At 39.2% G+C, this 20363-nt stretch overlaps 2 protein-coding genes across 9 annotated transcripts; one reads left to right on the plus strand and one right to left on the minus strand.

Moving 5' to 3' along the window:
• Window positions 1-6051: 6051 nt before the first annotated feature.
• On the plus strand, window positions 6052-13099 carry LOC133721824 (uncharacterized). 7 transcript variants are annotated; one of them, XM_062148559.1, is made up of 9 exons: window positions 6052-6202; window positions 6411-6565; window positions 6674-7297; window positions 7640-7749; window positions 7835-7905; window positions 8678-8750; window positions 9896-9986; window positions 10086-10148; window positions 11876-13099. In XM_062148559.1, the coding sequence occupies exons 2-9, from the start codon at window positions 6470-6472 to the stop codon at window positions 12443-12445; spliced, it is 1698 nt and encodes a 565-aa protein (XP_062004543.1). In that variant the 5' UTR covers window positions 6052-6202; window positions 6411-6469; the 3' UTR covers window positions 12446-13099. The 7 variants fall into 7 exon arrangements, with proteins under 7 accessions (XP_062004543.1, XP_062004549.1, XP_062004550.1 ...); XM_062148565.1 differs by having other exon boundaries at window positions 8681-8750; XM_062148566.1 differs by having other exon boundaries at window positions 6680-7297.
• Window positions 13100-14011: 912 nt separating this feature from the next.
• LOC133720405 (ubiquitin-like protein ATG12) lies at window positions 14012-14299 on the minus strand. Of its 2 annotated transcripts, XM_062146688.1 has the most exons (2): window positions 14204-14299; window positions 14012-14071 (listed from the first exon to the last, which is right to left on the minus strand). In XM_062146688.1, exons 1-2 carry the CDS (start codon window positions 14297-14299, stop codon window positions 14012-14014), a joined length of 156 nt encoding a protein of 51 aa, XP_062002672.1. The 2 variants fall into 2 exon arrangements, with proteins under 2 accessions (XP_062002672.1, XP_062002671.1); XM_062146687.1 differs by having other exon boundaries at window positions 14012-14299.
• Between the last annotated feature and the right edge of the window lie 6064 nt (window positions 14300-20363).

Raw genomic sequence — 20363 nt, forward strand, 5'->3', positions numbered from 1 at the left:
GTGTTAGAAGAAGAGGCATAATGTGGGATTTTTTTGGTTTCACTCCAAACATAATAACCACTCTTAACGTTGTAACACTCTTGTTTATCAAAGTGCCATACTAAACGGTCTTCAACATTATACTCAAGGGGATGGTAACAATGATACTTACTTTCTCAAGCGTGAACAGCTCCTGTAGTAGGTGAATTTTCCATGTTCTATCATTAAGATCGATCAACTCCTCTACCATCATATCCTCCAGACATTCCTTAGGTATAGAAAACGGTTTAAAGTTGTATTCTTTGGGAAGCCATTGGTCCCCCCAAATAGAAATATTTCTACCACTTCCAACTTGGTATCTCAACCTAACCCTCCCTCCCTCTTTGTCGAACATAATTTCTCCCATGATAACTAATGGAGCTTTCCTTTATCTTCTACATCTCCCCACCAAAATTGCGCCATCAATCTATGCTTCTCATTACACATGTGCTTTGGCAATTCAAAACAATTCATTACATACTACCGAATGGCCTGAGCAATAGCCTTGATCAAGATCTCTTTTACATCCGCACTAAGAAGCTTCTCCTTCCACCCATGAGTCCTTTTCTACCCTCTCTCAGTCAAATAACCGAAGGTGTCCTTCTTTGAGTAACTAATCTCAACCGACAACCCCAAATATTTATCATGTTTTTTCTACTCTTTGCACCCCTAGTGAGCCTACCAATCTCTCATGCTCAGAAAAGGGAACATTCCTACTGAAAAAAAAAATCACACTGAAGATTAATCTATTGGCCCAAGGCCACCTCATATATCTGGATTACACCCCTCAATGCTAAATAATCAACATTGTCAGCTCGACTAGAAAATAAAGGAGTCATCTGCGAAGAAAAGATGGCTGCTACTAGGAGCATTATTACAAATAACCACCGGCCTAATTATCCCTTGCAACTCCTCAGAGCTGATTAGCCTAGAGAGAGCCTCCGCACAAAAGAGAAATAGATAAGGTGAGATAGAGTCACCGTTTATCAGTCCTCTTTCAAGCTGTGAACAACCACACTGTACTCTATTCAGAAGAAAAGAATAGTTCACTGTTTTGACACACCTTGTTATCCATTGTACCCAAATTTCACATAATCTCATTCTCAGCATGGCAACTTTCTAGAAACCTTCATTTAACCCTATCATAAGCCTTGCTCATATCGAGCTTTAAAGCACAAAAACTAACTTTACCACTTCTTCTCTTCATGAAATGTGCAATCTCAAAAGCAATTAGGGAGTTATCTGATATCAATCTGCCGGCCATGAACGCACCTTGAAAGAGATTATTGAATCCATAAGTGGCTTAATACGATTAGCTAACATCTTCGACCTCAACTTATACAAAATGTTAAATAAGTTAATAAGGTGGAACTAGCTCATGTATTGCAGTACCTTGACCTTTGGAATTAAAGTCACATAAGTGCTATTAATATCATGCATCATCTCTTCAGAATTTAGAAAAGCCTTCAATGCCTCCACCACATCTACTACAAATAAATCCCAAAAATGTTGATAGGAGAAAACCCGTCAGGCCCAGTTGCCTTTGACGAGTGCATTTGTTTGAGTGCACGCAAAACCTCATCACTGGTCAAAACACCAGTAAGGGCTGAGTTTACCTCCTCCGTCACAACTCTTGGAATAAGTTCGAGTAAAGTTTGAAATTTAGTTGGTCAAGACGATGTAAATAAGTCTTTAAAATACTTCAACACAATCTAGTTGGGGGTGATTTTAACGAGATCATCTCAGTATCATATAAGGAGGGAGGTGTGTGAAGGAATGCTAGGCAGATAGAAGGGTTCCGATATGCCCTTGAGTTTGGTAAGCTTGGAGATGTACACTTTGTTGGACCTCGGTTCACTTGGCAAGGAATTAGAGCTGGTCACGTTATCAAAATCAGGTTGGATAGGTTTCATGCTTTGAAGCTCTGGAGAGATATGTTCCCGACATCTAGGATTTCACATCTCAACCCAAACTAATCAGATCATTTGCCAATTTTGCTTGAGATCTGTGAAGCATAACACGTAGAAGAAAGAGGACTTCAAGATTTCGGTTCGAAGAATTTTGGATTAAGGATGAAGATTATAAAACGGTGGTAGAAAAAAGTTGGGACAGTTGGTGGGAATAGACTCTTAGGTTGACAAGGTCCACGATAAGCTCCGATTTTCCACCTTAGGTTGACCATAAAATCTCGCATCTGAAATCTACCCAACTACCACATCAATGTGGCTCTCTGAGTAAGATTGGATGTTAGTTACCTCATCAGCATCCCACAACAAACATAAGCCACTTGCTCTACTCACCCCCTTGTCATGCTTCTTTTTTACTAATTTACAATCAACCCCAATACTATTTCTCTACCCTAGTTGGGGATGAACACCCACCATGTCCCTAGTTGTACACCGTGTCTCACTCAAGAACACAATATTGGGAACACTTAGGGAAAACATTCCTTTAAGTCCTTGAATAGTTCAAGGGTTCCCAGTCCCCTGATAGTTCCAACATAGTAGATTCATTCCTTGTGATGGGCTAAATCCGGACCCATCACGGAAGAACTTTCAAGAGCACGTCTAGAGGTTGAATAAGTCCTTTTAGAAGTAGCAACTCCCGATGTGTCCTTCTTTCAACTACCACCCACAGTAAAACCCTACTTACTTTTACTGCCTTTCTCTCCCACAAAATTCCCAGTTGGCCTAGGGGAGCTTGGGGCCAAGACGACCTGCAATTGACCCTCCATTGAACTATCTAGTCTGTTCAAACCAGCCTTAGCCTCCTCATGGCCTATCCCACTCTTCAACCCACTTATAACTCCAACATCACAGGCCAGCAGCCGGCCTATTAGTGGTGTCCATCCTTGAAGTCAATGCCTCCTCAAACACACGTTTTCCCTGTATCAGTGGAAGATTTGAACCTTGATCCACCAAATCAACCTCCAGGCTGATGCTGTCTTAGAATCATTGAATCACTAACAACAATTCTTCCTAGTTGGGCATGTTTCAAAATATGAAACATAACTTGTGCTAATTGTCAAGTGGAATTGCAGAGTTATATATATATATATATATATATATATATATATATATATATATATATATATATATATATATATATATATATATAGGATTTTTCTTGGTAAGGATATCCTTACCTAAGCTTATGAAACAGATTTCCAGTTTTTGGCCACTTTTCGATCACATATTCACATCTTAACCATTCAGTTTTTAGATCCTAATGTATAGATCATCTCTGCAAAATTTCAGCCAAATTGATGATCGTTAAGGCATCCAAAACTGCAATTTACACGAACGAACCGAATCTATCGAAAAGGAACCGTTGGTGTACATTGTTGTAAATTACAATTTTGAATACCTTAACGATCATCAATTTGGCTGAAATTTTGCAGAGATGATCTATACATTAGGACCTAAAAACTGAACGGTTAAAATATGAATATGTGATCGAAAAGTAGCCAAAAACTGAAAATTTGTACCTAAACTTAGGTAAGGATGTCCTTAGTCAAGAAGGACTATATATATATATATGCATAGGTGTGTGAAAGAGACATGTATAAATTTTGTTTAGTATGATATGTATAAGTCTTGTTCAGTAACTCATTACTGAGAAAGGGAAGCAAGATATAAGCAGATATAAAGAGTATTAAACAAGAATTATCGGTTTGAAACCCCAATTGAAAGGATCAAAATACATTTACTAAAAGATAACTTACAAATTTCAAAATCTTGAATGTATATGAAAAGTTTGGAGAGTGTTTACAGAATTTAACTGGTAAAAGGAAACAGGTGTAGAATAAGGATATTTTGCTCAGCACACGAGCTCTTAAATTTACAATGTTTGATGAAAGAAAAACCTTTTCTCAAACTGAGGGGATATGTCTTCTTATATAGGGTGAGGGGAAACTACCAAGTTGAGATTGGCCAGCTTGATTGAAAATTCACTATCCATGAATACCGTTTTGTCTGATTAGAGGCATTATTCAGTAGGGTCTTGACTGTTCTTGAATTTTTTTTTGCAGGGTATAGAGACTAAGGATGAGGCTGCTGAAGATGGACTTGAACATGAATAGTGTTTTGCCTGATTAGAGACACTATTCAGCAAGGTTCTAAAAATCGTTGGGCGCTAGTCGGGTGGTGAGAAGGGGACTAGCGCCCAAGGAACTAGGCGGGTGCCAAAACGCTGCCTAGGCGATTTTTATTTTATTTATTTATTTTTTTATAACATATAACAATATAAATAAGAATGTATAAAGATTTAAAGACTAACAAATTTGTGGTTCACAAATAAATATATAGTTAAAAAAGCCTCTGCTTCTTCCATACCCTCTCTCTCTTCGCTCATCTCTATGACCATTCTTTATTATCTTCACAAATCACCACCTAAACTCACTTTTGTTCTTATCCTACCATCAGAATTTTCAATAATATTTCAATCAATATGCCTACAATACCGTAACCCTTCAACCACAAATGCTCAGAGTCTGCGGCGGTGATAGAGAGCAAGCAAAACTGCTCTTTCTTTCTCTTCTAATAAGCAAGGCTGCTCTTTCACGACCAAGCCGACAGCCAATTCAAAAAAAAAAAAAAAAAAAAAAAACCACAAATGCCCTCAATTATCGAGACCCATTTCTCATAATGGAATGTTATGCAAATGCTAACAAGGAGGATCAAGATCAAAAGAACAAAGTTGAACCCAGATGCTATATTAGCTTTAAATAGTACAGCTGATGATGATGATGATAATATTCCAAAGCCCATCAAAGTTGAAGAAAACCCAGATGCTCTTTTAGTGACAATTATCAAAGGGTGGGACTCTCTTATGTGACGACGTGAGGATGCAATTATCACCGTTGTCGGCACCCAGTGAAACTCACCAACAGCAGCTAACCAAAACCCGCCTAACCCAACCGCCTCGTCTTTGGCTTTGTTGAAGATGAAATTGAATGAGATTTATGATCATTCTCTTCATCATCATCATCATAACTTAACTGAGACGCTTTGACCATTAATTGCCTGGCCAGCTCTTTCAATTTTGCTTAAGGAAGAGCTAGTGGAACCTAGTGACTGGACAACAAGGGTTTGTTGTGGCTGTGGTGTTTTGACCAGAAATTCTTAGTTAACTTGAGCAGTAACTCGCTCATAAATGTACTGATTGCACCACTTGGCAAAACATGGCGAGATACAATATCATCTTTTAATTCATACTGCCACTTTAGGATCCAAGGAACTTTGTATTTGTATATGAAGTGGCTTGTTACTTGGAAATGCTATAGATGTTTAATGAGGTTTTGAATGGTTGCAAAATATTTTACTGAGTCTTACAAAGGTTTTGGGAGGAGGCTGAAAGAGCATCCGTGAGAGTTTCACCAGCTAACAAACCATAACGAGAATTTTCCGTTGAAGTATTTGTCAAAATTAATAAATCAGGAGTGACTAAAATCCTTAGTTTGATGGAGGAAGATTTTTGACCATGCATCTTTGTAATCATCATATGAAAAAGAGAGGCATTCTTGCGTGCTGTGATATATGTATGGAGGATCACTCCACTCAACTTGACTAATAATGTTTTCGATGTATAAGGCTTGATTATTACTGATTGTGTTTGGAAGAGAAAGATGACTTGTAGTGTAATGACTAATGAAAGTTTTTTGTCACTTGTGTATAGATTCGCTTGTTGTGTCTGGATTAAAGATATCATACCATTGTGATTAACAGTCTCACGATATCAATCATAACGATCATTTCTACATTTACCAACATCAAACGTTTCAATGATTGCATATCGATGTCATTGTTGAGATTGCAACAATTTCATATCAAAATCTCCATGGAGACTAGGGTTTGAGGGGGCTCTTTTGAAATTTTACGTGAGTGGTAACGATGGGAGAAGAGGACGAACAAGAAACCGAAAATTCCTTTGTAATAACAATATTGACAAAAAATACCCCTAGAATATTAAACGAGCGTCGGGACAAACCTGGCAACCCAGGAAAAACGAAAAAAACTATAAAAAGAAAAAAAAGTCTCTTCTCTTCGGGTTTATTGGCGAGAACCTACTTCCCTAAAACCCTAAACCCACAGAGAGGCTCCAAATGCTTAGACGAGCTTCGAATTCTCAAAAATTGGGTCCAGGAATGCAATTCTATTGCAGGAATATAATCCAATCCAGGAATGTAAGTTTTCCTTTCAATTCTTTCAACTGTGTTGATTTTGTATTGGGTTTGCTGTTTCGCTTTGATTCAATCCTTTCGATAACGAAGTGTCCTCGATCCTTTCAGTATAAATTTTTTTTTGAAGTAATCTCTGTTACCATTAGCTTTCAGCTTTTATGGGAACAAAGCAAGTTTATTAATTTTTTTTTTTCTGTGTTTCTGATTGAAGTGAAGGCTAAGAAAACTATATAGCAGAAGAAAGAGAATTCAAAGTGTTTAAGCTGCAAAATGTTACCTCACTATAATTCCTTTCACCAAAATTCCGGCCAAGCTCACCCGGCCGGCGGTAATGGTGGTAGCTCTGCTCCATCTCCTCAACAGCAGGTAGGTCTCTCCTTAAACAGTTCTGTAATATGGATATATACGATGGATTCCTTTGCTAACCCAATTTTGCTTCTTCTTTGCTGGGTTTTTGTGTTTTTTTTTTTAAAGCAGCAGGGTATGCCATTTAATCCATCGCATGCAAATTCATGTAATATGTTGCCACCTTCGATGGGACCTCAGCCCGGTTTCATGAATTTATCTAACAATCTTCTTCCGATGCAAAATAACCATATGCGTGTGCCCATGTCGCAATTTGGTTCCCTTGGTCCCATATCTCAACCAGGTTATCCTAGTGTTGGATTTTTTGGTCCACAGAATAATGCACTCAATATGAACTTGGCTGCTTCCTATCCATTTAACGGGCAGTTATGCAATATGGGGCAGAATCTCAATCAAGTAAATCAAAATATGGGTTTTCTACCTGGTCAATTGTTTGGACATAACCTGTTGAATTTACAGCAGATGAATCAAAATATTGGGCCATATGGGCAATTCTGTTCGCCGAATCTGTTGAATGGGAATCAGGTTGTGCCAATGCAAATGCAAATGCAAAACCCTTGCCAAGGTGGTCCTAATTATGCATTTGGAGGATCAAATCAGGCACCTCAGGCTGCAGTTCTGCAAAATCCTGCTTTTTCAGCAACTCCTAATTCTGGTAATGTGCACTCTCCAAATCAGGCAGGACAACAAATCAACCAGAATCAGCAAAACAACGTCTTCCGAGGGACACAGGTACCTTCGTTTTTCCCTGTGGATATCTGCTAAGGTTTGTTTATTTATTCATATTTTTAAGCTCAGACAAGAAGTTACTTCTACTAAGCTTTATATGGTCATGTGAAGTTTTTCAGACCTCATCTGTCTGTGTACATATACATGCACTATATGCTGATATGGCCATACTATGAAATTTATAATATGGATATGACATCATTTAGTGATCTCTGTTGATGTCCTGCCTTTATTTGCTTTTCTCCCTTTTATATATCTTATCCAAGCATCTTAAGTACATTTTCTTTTCCTCCGAAGCAGCTATATTCTAGCAGAATCTTTTATTCTAAGTGATCTGCATTGCAGGGAAATCATATAAAAGCTGGTGGCGTTTACAATTCAAATTCTGACAGGAAAACTTCGACAAGCAAAAGTTTTATAAAGCATCCAAAACGAGGGTTACAGCCGCAAGGGGGGTAGGTTATATTCTACTTGTGATATATCTTTATTTTAGTTTTAAAGATTTGGACCAATAATCCACAATAAATTTGATTCGTGTAGATTTCAGAATTCTCAGTTTCATCATATCAAAAATGCAAAGGGAAAGTTTGGTAATAGGCAAAACAGAAAAGGTTAGTGCTTTAATCATGTCGACCAAGTTTATACAGTACTTTATATAATTGAAAGGAAGATATGCTATGATATATGATTTTAATGAGGAAGTTGCTGCAAAAGTTTGCTTGTTTAGCCAATTCCAACTATAGATCTGACACTTCTTATTTTTCTGCATGTATACCCGCCAGCATGCTTGATGCAGGATAACTTTTTATTATAAGTTTATTTATTTGGTTTTTAATTTATGTTGTTCTCTAGTGAATTTGTCAACTTACGTGATTATTAGATTCATTGCACTTCACAACGATAATTTCAGAAGGAAACTTTACTCCAAAATGCAGTTAACCTTAGATCAAACTGAATGGATGATTGAAACTGATAATAATATCTCTTTTTTGAACCAAAACTAACTGCTTGCTGCACTTTCTGTCTATTTATTCATCAAATTGTTTATCCATGCCTGCCCATTAACTTAAGAATGAAGCTCTTCATAATGTGGGATTCTTTGGCATAATTTTCAGTAATCCCTATTTAATTCTTTTCTGTCTGTTTCTTCAAATTTCTTGAAGGAACTATCCAAGGGATTTATTTATTTTTTAATTTATACTCAATATATTTGTATCCCACAGTCCAACCTTTTCCAGAATCCCACCCCCTTCTTTTTAGGAATCCCAACCTTCTTGGCAACCATACACTGAGGATTGCCGATTACTTTAGTCGACATGGAATTTTGTAAGCATGATGTTTAATAAGTCTCTCTCTCTCTCTCTCTCTCTCCCCACACAAAAGCAGGGCTAAGCAATGAGAAGGAAGGAAAATCTGCTCTTGCCGGCTCTATGAATCAAGGAAGGGAAAGGAAAAGGTATTTCTGCTCGATCTCTCGTACCATATATTTTTACATGTATATTGTTTCTCTTTTACAAGTTTTAGAGGATTCCTAATTTTGCCCTGATAAGATGCTTTTCATCAAAGGGTGGTGAGCTAAGTCTAGCAAAGTTGTTTGTTGGTTTTATTTGTTGGAGGCATTCAAAAATCAAATACACAATAGCTCCAATTTTCCATTTGGGCATAACTTTAGGATGCCAAATCCTTAGTGTTAATTATTTTATTATTGTTTTTTCTTTATAAGAGACATACATTTATTGATTTAAATTAATAACTAGAAAGAAGTCTACTTATCTTAGTGTTAATCTTGCCAAATCCTTAGGCTGATCAGTTGAACTTTTCTTTTCATGAGGCATTTTGAAAATAAGGTTAACTAAGAATGTCATTAAGTATAATAAAAATTTAATTTTTGTATCATGTGTCCCAAGTTCAGTAGTAAAATGGAGGAGTAGGACTGGAGAAGGGCCAAGGCGCTGAGTGCTAGTTACAGCTTAAACCTGTCCAATATTTGAGCGTGGGCATTATGATCGAAATCTGCCATTTGTGGAAAAAATTGTGTACTTGGTTCAAGTGAGAGACACTTGGGCAGAAGGCTACCAGTTTCATTTATAATTTAGTATTAAGTTTCAATATATAGTTGATATAGAAAAATTAAAAATATGAATTAGAGATTAGGACCTGCCGAAATTCGGCAGATCTATGCTAAAGCCCATAGTTAGATAGCATGGCAGATGAGGTATCTCAAGCCTGATAACTTCTTCAAATTCAGGTCAGTTAGTATTGATATATAACCAATTAATTGGTGACACTTCAAGTTTAAAGTTGGCATACAAGAAAGATCACTGGTGGTGTTATTATAACCGTTATCTGGGAGTGGCAAAACTTTGAAGTTCTCTATGTTAATGTGATTGGGTCAAACAGTTAGGATTGTGAAATTTATAATGTCTTAGTGATTCTAATATGTAACATGGTCAAATTTATTGTCATTGAAGTAGATTTAGTTTCTCAGAAGCTGTCTTTTTGTGAGTTATCACTCATATGTTTGTCTTTATTGTGTTCGAATTATATTTACTCCTTGTTTCTTATTACTATTTTTCTGTGAATTCCTTTTCAAATGAAAAGATCTCTTTCTTTGTCCTATACGGAACAAGAAGTTCAACTGTGGCGTGAAGGACGTAGGAAGAACTATCCATCAAACACCAACATCGAGAAGGTTCATCTCACTGTGATTCATGCTTTCTTGTTATATTTCTTTTGTTTTTATATAAACACATCCAATGTAAATGGCCTCATATTAAAATTCCACTTGCAGAAGCTAAGTGAAAAGACAATACACTCGGAGGCCATTGAGAGAGAGGCCAAAGCACGAAGGGAGGTATGTGACTACCTCTCTCTCTCTCTCTCTCTCTCTCTCTCGTACTTTTACACTGGGCAGTCCTTTTGATTAACTTATTCACACCCAGGCCAACTTGGCGAGCTAATGATGATAATATTTCTTTTTACACCTTTTTGTTTTGTTTTTTTTTTTTTTTAATATAAGTTAGAAGAGGCACTGAATGGACTCATGGCATATTCATTACTCATCTAATAATTCCATCGAGCGTATTTGTAAAATGCCTATTTAACGAAAAGTAGTCCATCATAATTTGGCTCTTAAAATAACTTATTACTTCTGCTTGTCTATCATTCGTCTCAAATACTGTGTTACTTGAATAGATCATTGGGTATCCAGTTGTATATAATTTGACTCAAGTCCAGATCACTGGATCCTGGATTTCACTGTGTAAGATGAATGGGTCATGAAAATTCTTTGAGGCTACTATGCTGGTTAGATATCCGGTCATGGTATTTGGCTAACATCAAGATTGCAGGTAGTTTAGATTGTCCAGAGGTAGCAGGGTATTGTGATCAGGACGTTCCAAGAGATAAAGTTTATCTGTTATGGTGACATGAACTTGGGTTAAAGTGGAAAAAGAAAGAAAAATCTTTTATTCTTTTCCTGTCTGAAAATTTGGACTTAGAAATATCTTGGCCGATTGTTATTACCTGTCTTTTTACGGTTTTAGCCATCTTCTTGATACTAGAGGTTGTGATGCAGGACGGTTATGAATGTTGTCTAGGATTACGTTGGGTTTAGAATGATGGTTCATGCATGAAAAATAAATACCCAAGGGATCAAGACTAACACCTAATTTCCACTCATTCCCCATCTCTGTTTGGTTTGCAGAAACTACTCAAACTAGCTTTCTTATTCATATACATCTGCTATGTACTCCTCCAAATACCAAAAAGACTTGCTAAAACCATTTGGAGCCCTTGGGGTTAGCCCATATGGTGAGGGAGAATGAGAAATGGGTTCAGATTATGATAGTTCTGAAGTTCAATCCTCGCCAATGTAAAATAAAAATATAAGACCCTTGTAGAACGTTAAGAGAGAGTATATTTCTATACTCAAATAGACTCTCAGTAGCAACACACCTATAAATACTCTTGGTAACTTAGCATCTCTTGGACTAATTCTGAAAAATCTACTTTTTGTTTTAATTTTTCAATACAATTGGCAATAGCTGGGCCAATAGGTTGGGTCTTGGGCTTCCAAGGAGGGTACCTACCTTCCTAACCAAACTATGGCTACTAAATCAGGATATGTTCAGATTTATGCAAAACCTAGTTATTATAGACTGGAGCTCTACTATTAGTCTATTACCCATTTCTTGCTGAGTTTTTCCTATCTAATATATATCTTGTTTCAACCGAACAAGATTCAACCCAAATATGCTTGTTTCACAAGGCGGTGTACTGTGTAACTACACATCTTTACCACCTTTTGCTTAAGTCTGATATTTTTAATTTTGGTCAAGGGTGGAACTAGGTGTGCAAGAGTAAATTTAGTCTATTCAATTTTTCTTGTCTTTCCTTGCATGTTTTGAAAATGCTGTTTCAGTTGAATTTCTCACTGGTTTAAATCTAAGTTGTTTTCTGATTACTAATTTTTCAATCGAATTTTATCTACCTTTTGTTATCATAAAGAAAAGTATATTACAAGCACCAAAAACCAAAAAGTATATTACATTCAGTAAATATTGAGAAACTCTGTTGCAGCAACTCAAGGAGATTCTTACAAAGCAGGCTGAGATGGGAGTTGAAGTCGCTGAGATACCATCTCACTACCTCTCAGATTCAGAAAAACAAGGGAATGGAAGAGAGGAGAATAAGTCATGGACTAACAATCGGAGATCACAAAACAAGTTCGTTAAGAGAGACAGATATGATAAGAAGGACCGGTTTGCAAAGAGGCAAAGATCAAGTCAGAAGGATTCATCTAATGACCCTTCATTCAACCAAAGGGAGCCAACCTTACTGCAGAAGCTTCTTAGTTCAGATATCAAGAGAGATAAAAGTCGATTATGCCAGGTGTTTAGGTTCATGGTGACAAACTCTTTCTTTAAAGATTTTCCTGACAAACCTTTGAAATTTCCTACTGTAGTAGTTAAAGAAAGTGTGGTGGAGGAAGGTGTGGTTGAAGAGTTGTCTTCAGTTGCCGGGAAAGGTGCTTATGGGGGCCGTGACAAGTCCACGTTTGAAAAAGTTGGTAACAATGATAATAAAGATTGTTGTTACAATGATGATCATGTTGAAGATGAGGAAGAAGAGGGAGAGATCATCAACTAGAAATGCTACTCCTTTTATTGCTAAAAGAAATGCTCCTCGGGTTGATTATTTCTGTCTCTTTCGTCATACAGAAATGTAATATATGATTTTGTTTCTTCTCTTGCTAAATTTGAATCATTCACAGAAAAGAAAAGTCCCAAGAGGGCTACACCTTTCCTTAAAACATCTTTCCCTTACACGTCCAATTACACCCTTGATTGAAATAGAGTGGATGAAATCGGATACCACCTAGTCAGATATCATTCAGAGATCTCAGGACTAGAAGCTGTGCGCAACTACCATGTCTGGGAATGGCTCCCATGAACTGTTCAATATCACCTGAATAGCTAAATACATATCCACTGTACAATACAGTAAGCTGTGGTTTTTTGAAGCCAATCTACTTTAAGAAGATGAAGGAGCAAGGTACCTGCGGATTTTGACTCTCTCTTCACATTGCCAAGAATCTGCAGCTGTTCTTTGTTAAGGACTTAGGGTTCGCAGGGTTTCTCTCTTGTGTATTGCTGGTTTGTCACCAGCGGGAGTTTTGTTCCTACTAGCTGACAGATAATCTTGTCTGTGAACATTGTTTCATGAATTCGAAAATTTACTATGAAGTTTAGTTTCCCAAACAGAGCCTATAAATCATATGTAGTATGAAAAATCTTTCTACTACTTGGCATATTCTGTACTTATTTAACAGAATTTACTCTAAAGAATACGAAGGCTTTGTGCCCGTATAACTGGCAAAACCATGTTGTTTACTTGGCTTTGTAACTTGTGTGCAAGGCAAGGCAAAGCACAACCCTAAATTCCAGTTTTTAGATTTTCTTTTGTAGTTGAAAACATTACTGCTTAAACCACTCTACAGCCTTTTTTTTTTTTTTTTTGTTACATGTGTCTCAGAACAAAGGGTTATGGAAATTGTAAAAATCAAGTAGGTATTTCCAGGAAATGTTTCAGATCGCACGCCCATCAAGGAGGCTTGCGAACCCAAATAGTCAATACAGCCACCATGAAAGGAACATGAATTTCATTTGCATCCCATACAACACTAGGCCATGAGCATGTGACACTTGATAGCCGACCATAGAGATGCATCGATAAGATGGTTGGTCAAGACGATTAAATCATTTGTGGGAAAGAACATTTATGCAACCATAAACATTTCCTGCAAAGAACATCACGACTTACACAAACGAAGATAATGTGGGAAAATGGCAATATACGAAAATAAGTATTTCACAAAGAAGCATTAGTTGAACATCTGTTGTGCCTAGAGATATTGGAAAAAGAACTTCAGTTCCTGACCCCCTTGCAATTTGGTAGCATCGCAGTGCATCATTAACACTCTTTCTGTGCACTCCTTTTCACAGCACAGCAGCAGAATTAGTCAAAAACCCATCATAGTACACATGAAGTTTCACTTTCGATCTGTTGGCCAACTAAATTATCAATATCAGATTATCCATCAAGGGGGTCAAATCATGTCTCCTCTATAGCAACTCATGTTCCACGTTCTTGTGGAAAGAAAAATTTGATGTCCTCATTATCATTAGTTATATCATGCAAACCCCACACTGATAGTTAGCCCCACGCAATGGAACAAGCATAATTGACTACCAGTTTACCATCAAAACCAAAATTATTATACAGATCCATCACCAATTCATCTGGGTTTGGTGAGAATGCACTATTGACATACACAAATAACGTATCTCGGTGAAGTTGCCTCCTTAAAAAGTCAGTCACTTTAGCAAACTTGTCCGTTACAAGTATCTTGAATTTGGCTTGCTTTAGTATAGGGGCATCGCCAGTAGCTCTCAGATGAATAACCACTTTCTTAGTAGCAGTCAGAGATTTTGTGGTAGACATTGGTTATTGGAATCCTTGTTTCAGAAATCTCAACTTGATGAATATACAGCAGTTCGACTTGAATTGAATTTTGTCAAAGATTAAAGGTTCGGAATAGAGAGACTGATGGAACTGAATTCGATTTCGTATATCCAAAAGATTGACAAAAAGATTGTATTGTAAAATGAGAAAATTTAGAGAGAATAATGCACACTTCTTCATTGATAATATGACCTTTTATATAGGGACAACAGTACAAAGATTACATAAAATCTAAATCTAATATTATTAGGAATCTTATTCAGAATATATATAGGAAATCTATGATTAAAATCATTAAATATACTTTCCCTATTACATAAAGATTCCCATTCCTACTTGGATTGAATTTTGTCAAAGACTTAGGTCTATTTTTTTTTTTTTCAAGTTAAGATAGTACGTATCTATACTATTTTTTTTTTTTTTTTTCTTAAGGGGTTTGGAACCCAGCCAAGCTGGGAGGCTCATCCCCACGCCTGATTTATTGTATTAAAATTAGAATCATGCATCGAGGGGGACATAGGGTATTGACCTCGATGACAGTTACATGAGTCCTCATAGAGAAAATCCTGAATAATAACAGGAGCCTCCTCTAACCAAACATCATTAAGATAATTTAAATTAGCAAGATGAGCTAACCTGTGAGCTACAGAAGAGGTTTTGTTAGCCAAAATTGAAAATTTTGACAGATTTAACCCTAAAAGATAAAAAAAAATTTGAGAATAAATTAAATTACAAGGATAAATAGGACAATTAGAAAATTGTTCAAGTAAACCCTAATTTGTGTTTGGCCCAAACTTTAGGTTACTTGACCTAGTGGTAATATGGTTAAATTAGAAGGATCTAGATTCCTATTCAATGTACGATTACTTTCCTTGTATGATTAAGATTCTATGCATTGTAATTCTCTATATAAAGAGGCCCCTATTATCAATAAGAATACACAGCGAATTTCTCTCAATTTCAGTTTCTCTACAACACGTTATCAGCACGAAGCCCTAACCCTGAAAACCCTAATTTCGTAACCTTCAAAATCCTGCAACCACCGCCCCACATATCGAAGCCCTATTCCCAAGGAGCCCAGAACCGATGGCGGAACCACCGGAACTGGCCGGAAAACCCTTGAACCGGCCATCGGAAAAATCGGACCGGCCCCTGCCTTGTGCCTGCCCCTGCAAGCCCTGCCGAGATCTGCCGAGCCCTGTGCCTGCATCTGCTGAGATCTGCCGACAGCCCCTGCAAGCCTCCTGCCGAGACCTGCCGAGACACCCCTGTGCCTGCCCCTGTCGACATCTGCCGAAAGCTCCGCATAGCCCCTACCGAGACCTGCCGAGCACCTGCCGAGACCTGCGCACCCCTGTGCCTGCATCTGCCGACAGCTGCCTAGCACCTGTCGAGCAACTGCCTGCCAGCCCTGCACAGCCTCCGCACACCTCCTGCACAGCCCCTGCAGCAACCCTGCCTAGCTCCGGCCACCAATTTCCGGCCATTTTTCCGGCGACCTCCGGCAAACTTTTTCCGGCCACCTCCGTCATCTTTTCCGGTCAAGAATTCCAGCATCTTTTCAAGGTAAACTTTTCTAAAAGTTCCTGTTTTTGAAGTTTTTCAATTTCTTCTTCTTTTTCTCGGGGACTTCCAACATCCCTTCTTCTACCCCCCTTTCTTCTTCATAGGGGAGACCAAAAGCCGAACTGTGGGGGTTCGTGCTCACTCCGAGCTTAGAGCTTGTAGAGTCCTCCAAACTTAGAGTTTGTTGAGAAGAAAACGATCGACCACATACATCGTCGTTTCGATCTAATCCAAAACCCCTCTTGGAATCGGATTTTCTTGGAAGCGACTACGCTCAGAAAATCCCTAATTTCTTGGAAGCGAATACGCTCAGAAATTTTATAGTTTTTCGTGGTAGCCTTCTTCGCTCCGAAACTAACCCTATTTTCTTGTTGTTTTTTCAGGATGAGTAACCTGAACAAGTTGAGCTTCGCTCCACTAGAGACAACAGGCGCTGGATACCACAAGTGGGTCCGTGATGTGCGCCATCATCTTAAGGCTGATGGGATCCTGAGTACGATCCAAGAGCCAAGTCAGGAAGTGCGTACTCCTCAACAAGCTGCTGCTTTTGAAGCAAATAGAGCTACGAGAGAGGCGAATGAAGCTAAAGCCATCATTCTCATGACAAGGCACATGAATGACGCGCTCCAAAATGAGTACCTCAATGAGGAAGACCCAAGAAGACTATGGGTAGAACTCGAGCAGCGTTTTGGCAACGTCCGTGATTCCCTGCTTCCAGACTTAGAAGTGAGATGGCATAGCCTCCGCTTCTGTGATTTCAAGTCTGTACTTGACTACAATTCAGAAGCACTTCGTATCAAGTCTATGATAGAATTCTGTGGACAGAACATCACTGATACGATGTTGATCGAGAAAACTCTCTCCACCTTCCCCGTCTCTGCATTGATGATAGCCAAAAACTATCGGATTGATGTCAATGCTAGACGCATCACAAGATTTCATGAGTTAATTGGTGCCTTGAACGTAGCTGAAAAGCACGACAACATACTTGTGAAGAACTATAACTCCAAACCCGTGGGAACCAAGTCAATTCTGGAGTCTAATTATAGTCGCGCTTCCAAGGGAGGACGCAAGGAGCGAAACCCTAAGAGTAGGGATAATTCTGGACGTTCTGGTCCATATTCTCGCCCTAAAGAGGAAGGAAATCGCCAAGATAGGCGTGCATAGAACCGTGGAGGTAAACGTGTGAAGAGAGAGAGAGGCCAAGCCTCCGGTTATGGTGGTAACGCCACCAAAGGCAATAACAGTCTACAAAACGCTCCCAGAGCGCCTCGATCAAGGGAACCTGACCATAATGATGCTTGTCTCAGATGTGGATCAAGTGGACATTGGGCAAAGAAGTGTATTGCATCCCAGAACGTTGCAAACGCATACAAGATGTTTCGTGAAGCAAGGGAGGCAAATTACATGGAACAAGAAGATCAAGATGGAGATCTCGATCTAAGGGTGGAAGACTACAAGGATCAAGACCCAGAAACTGGCGATTTTGATTAAGTCTTTTTATTTCCAAGAGATGTAGGCAATTGCCATATTATTTTTGTAGTATCACCAATGCTATTAGTCTTTCTTCAAAGTAGGCGTACTCAATGTGAGTGTGATGTCTAGGAAGGTTTTGAGATAAGTGGTACTTAAGTGAGCCTCGCTCCACCGACATCTCTCTACTCACCTGGTCACATTTACATTGGAATTACCGAAAGGAGTTAGACGACTACCATTGTTTGCATTAACTAGTTTATTGGATTAGATTTCTTTTGGTTAAAGAAATGATGATGTAATTCCGTTTGGCTTATTAATAAAAGTTGAGTTCTTTTCTCTATGACTCCTTTTTAATTACGAGCTTTTCTTTAAGGGATGAACTTCAATGTCTTGCGGATAGTGCGACTACGCACACCATTCTACGACATAGGCAATTATTCTTGGAGATGTTGCCTACATATTCATCTGTGACTAAGATGGCTAGGCCATCAGGTTTAGTTCAAGGACATGGAATGACCCAATTCCTTTTGCCTAATGGCACCTTGATTAAAGTCACTGAAGCTCTCTACGCTCCTAAGGCAAATCGAACCTTATTGAGCTTTAAAGATATTAGAGCCAACGGATTCCATGCGGAAACGCATAGTGAGAACGGAATAGATTCCTTTGCATTACCTCTAATGATTGCGGAAGAAAGCGCATCTTAGAGAAGCTTATGTGTCAATCTAGTGGACTTTATGTCACTACAATTCGACCTATTGAATCCAATAATGTCATAAGAGAAGATCTCTTGGATTCAGACACATATTGGCTTTGGCATGACCGACTAGGACATCCTGGTCGTGATATGATGCTCCGTATACTAAAGACTTCACACGGACATCCATTCTTCAGAGTGAGAAGAAGCAAGAATCGAAAATTGATTCCAGGACTTAGCAAGACCGCAACAATTGCAGCATCTGGAGCTGCAGCCGTCTTAGGGCGCCATAGGGCCGCCCAAGTCCCATGTGATGACGCCATTAATGGCGCCAACCATGAGCATGACGCCATGGTTGTTCCTCCTAGTGGCCATGACGCCACACACACCAATTTCCATGGCTCTAACGCCATAATGGGAGATGTAGTCACACACTTTGCTTCTAATAGCGCTACAGACGCTCAGGCCCAACCAAAATCCTCATTGGTTGCTTCTAAGGCCCCTTGCTCTTTCTGCAAAGCCTGTTCCTTTGGGAAATTAGGACCGAGACCGTCCTACGCAAAGGATCCCAAAATACTCATTCCGTTCTTACAGAGAATCCAAGGGGATATCTGTGGACCAATTCAACCATCATGCGGACCTTTTAAATACTTTATGGTATTGGTTGATGCGTCGACATGCTGGTCACATGTCGCGCTGTTGTCCACTCGAAATACTGCTTATGCTAAACTCCTCGCCCAGATTATTCGTCTACTGGCTCACTACCCTGACCATCCTATTAAGTCAATTCGACTTGATAATGCTGGGGAGTTTACATCAAAAACATTCGATGACTATTGCATGTCACTGGGGATTGATGTAGAGCATCCAGTTCCCCATTTTCATACCCAAAATGGTCTCGCAGAAGTCACTATCAAACGACTACAGATGATAGCACGGACATTGTTATGCGCACCAATGTCCCTGTTTCTGCTTGGGGATATGCAATATTGCATGCAGCGACGCTAATTCGTCTACGACCCACTGCAACCCAATCTTACTCTACGTTACAGCTAGTGACTGGGTACGAGCCTGATATCTCGCACTTACGCATTTTTGGGTGTGACATTTATGTGCCTATTACGCCGCCACAGCGTACTAAGATGGGTCCACAACGACGAATGGGCATTTATGTTGGATATGAATCTCCAACGATCGTCCGCTACCTTGAACCCTTGACAGGCGATCTCTTTACCGCTAGATTTTCGGATTGTCACTTTGATGAGACAGTCTTCCCATCGTTAGGGGGAGATAAGAACACAGATGTTCAACAGGAACGACAGGAATTGTCGTGGTTTGTCCCCACTATGTCTCATCTCGATCCCCGTACCGCACAGTCCGAACTTGAAGTGCGAAGAATAATTGAGCTCCAGAACGTAGCAGACACTCTGCTTGATGCGTTTTCTGATGTTGCCAAAGTGACGAGATGACACATACCTGCCGCAAACGTGCCTGCCAGGATCGATGTCCCAAATAATGGACATCACGCCTCTCCTGTGACACCAGGAGATGGCGCCATTGCCCAACATGGCAATGATGTGGCATCTATGGCAGCAAGTCCCGCAAGAAAGCGCGGTAGACCAATTGATTCGAAGGATACTCGCCCTAGAAAGAGAGCGAATGAGGCATAAACAAATCCTTTGATCATCGATACTCAAAATCCGTCCCATGAGAATGTTCCGGATTATGGTTATGTCCAAGAGACATCATTGGGGGACGCCTCAATGTCAGAACCTATCCCTGAGAACGTAGAGATCTCTGTTAATTACACTAGTGTACATGGGACGTGGGAAAGAAACTCCATCATCATTGATGATGTATTCGCGTATTCAGTGGCGCGTGAGATTATTGAGACCGATGACATCGAACCACGCTCCGTTAATGAATGCCAATGTAGAGCTGATTGGCCAAAGTGGAAAGATGCGATCCAGGCAGAACTTGATTCTCTAGCGAAAAGAAAGGTATTCGGACCAGTTGTGCCAATACCGCCCAACACCAAACCAGTTGGTCACAAATGGGTATTCGTTAGAAAGCGTAATGAGAAAAACGAGATTGTAAGGTACAAAGCTCGCCTTGTGGCGCAAGGTTTCTCACAACGCCCTGGAATCGACTACGAGGAGACTTATTCTCCCGTAATGGACGTCATAACGTTCCGCTACCTTGTCAGTTTGGTAGTTTCCGAAAAACTGAACATGCAGCTTATGGATGTGGTTACTGAGTATCTATATGGGGATCTAGATACAGAGATATACATGAAGATTCCAGACG

This window comes from Rosa rugosa, chromosome 7 (assembly GCF_958449725.1).
Source record: "Rosa rugosa chromosome 7, drRosRugo1.1, whole genome shotgun sequence".
Classification (NCBI taxonomy): Eukaryota; Viridiplantae; Streptophyta; class Magnoliopsida; order Rosales; family Rosaceae; genus Rosa; species Rosa rugosa.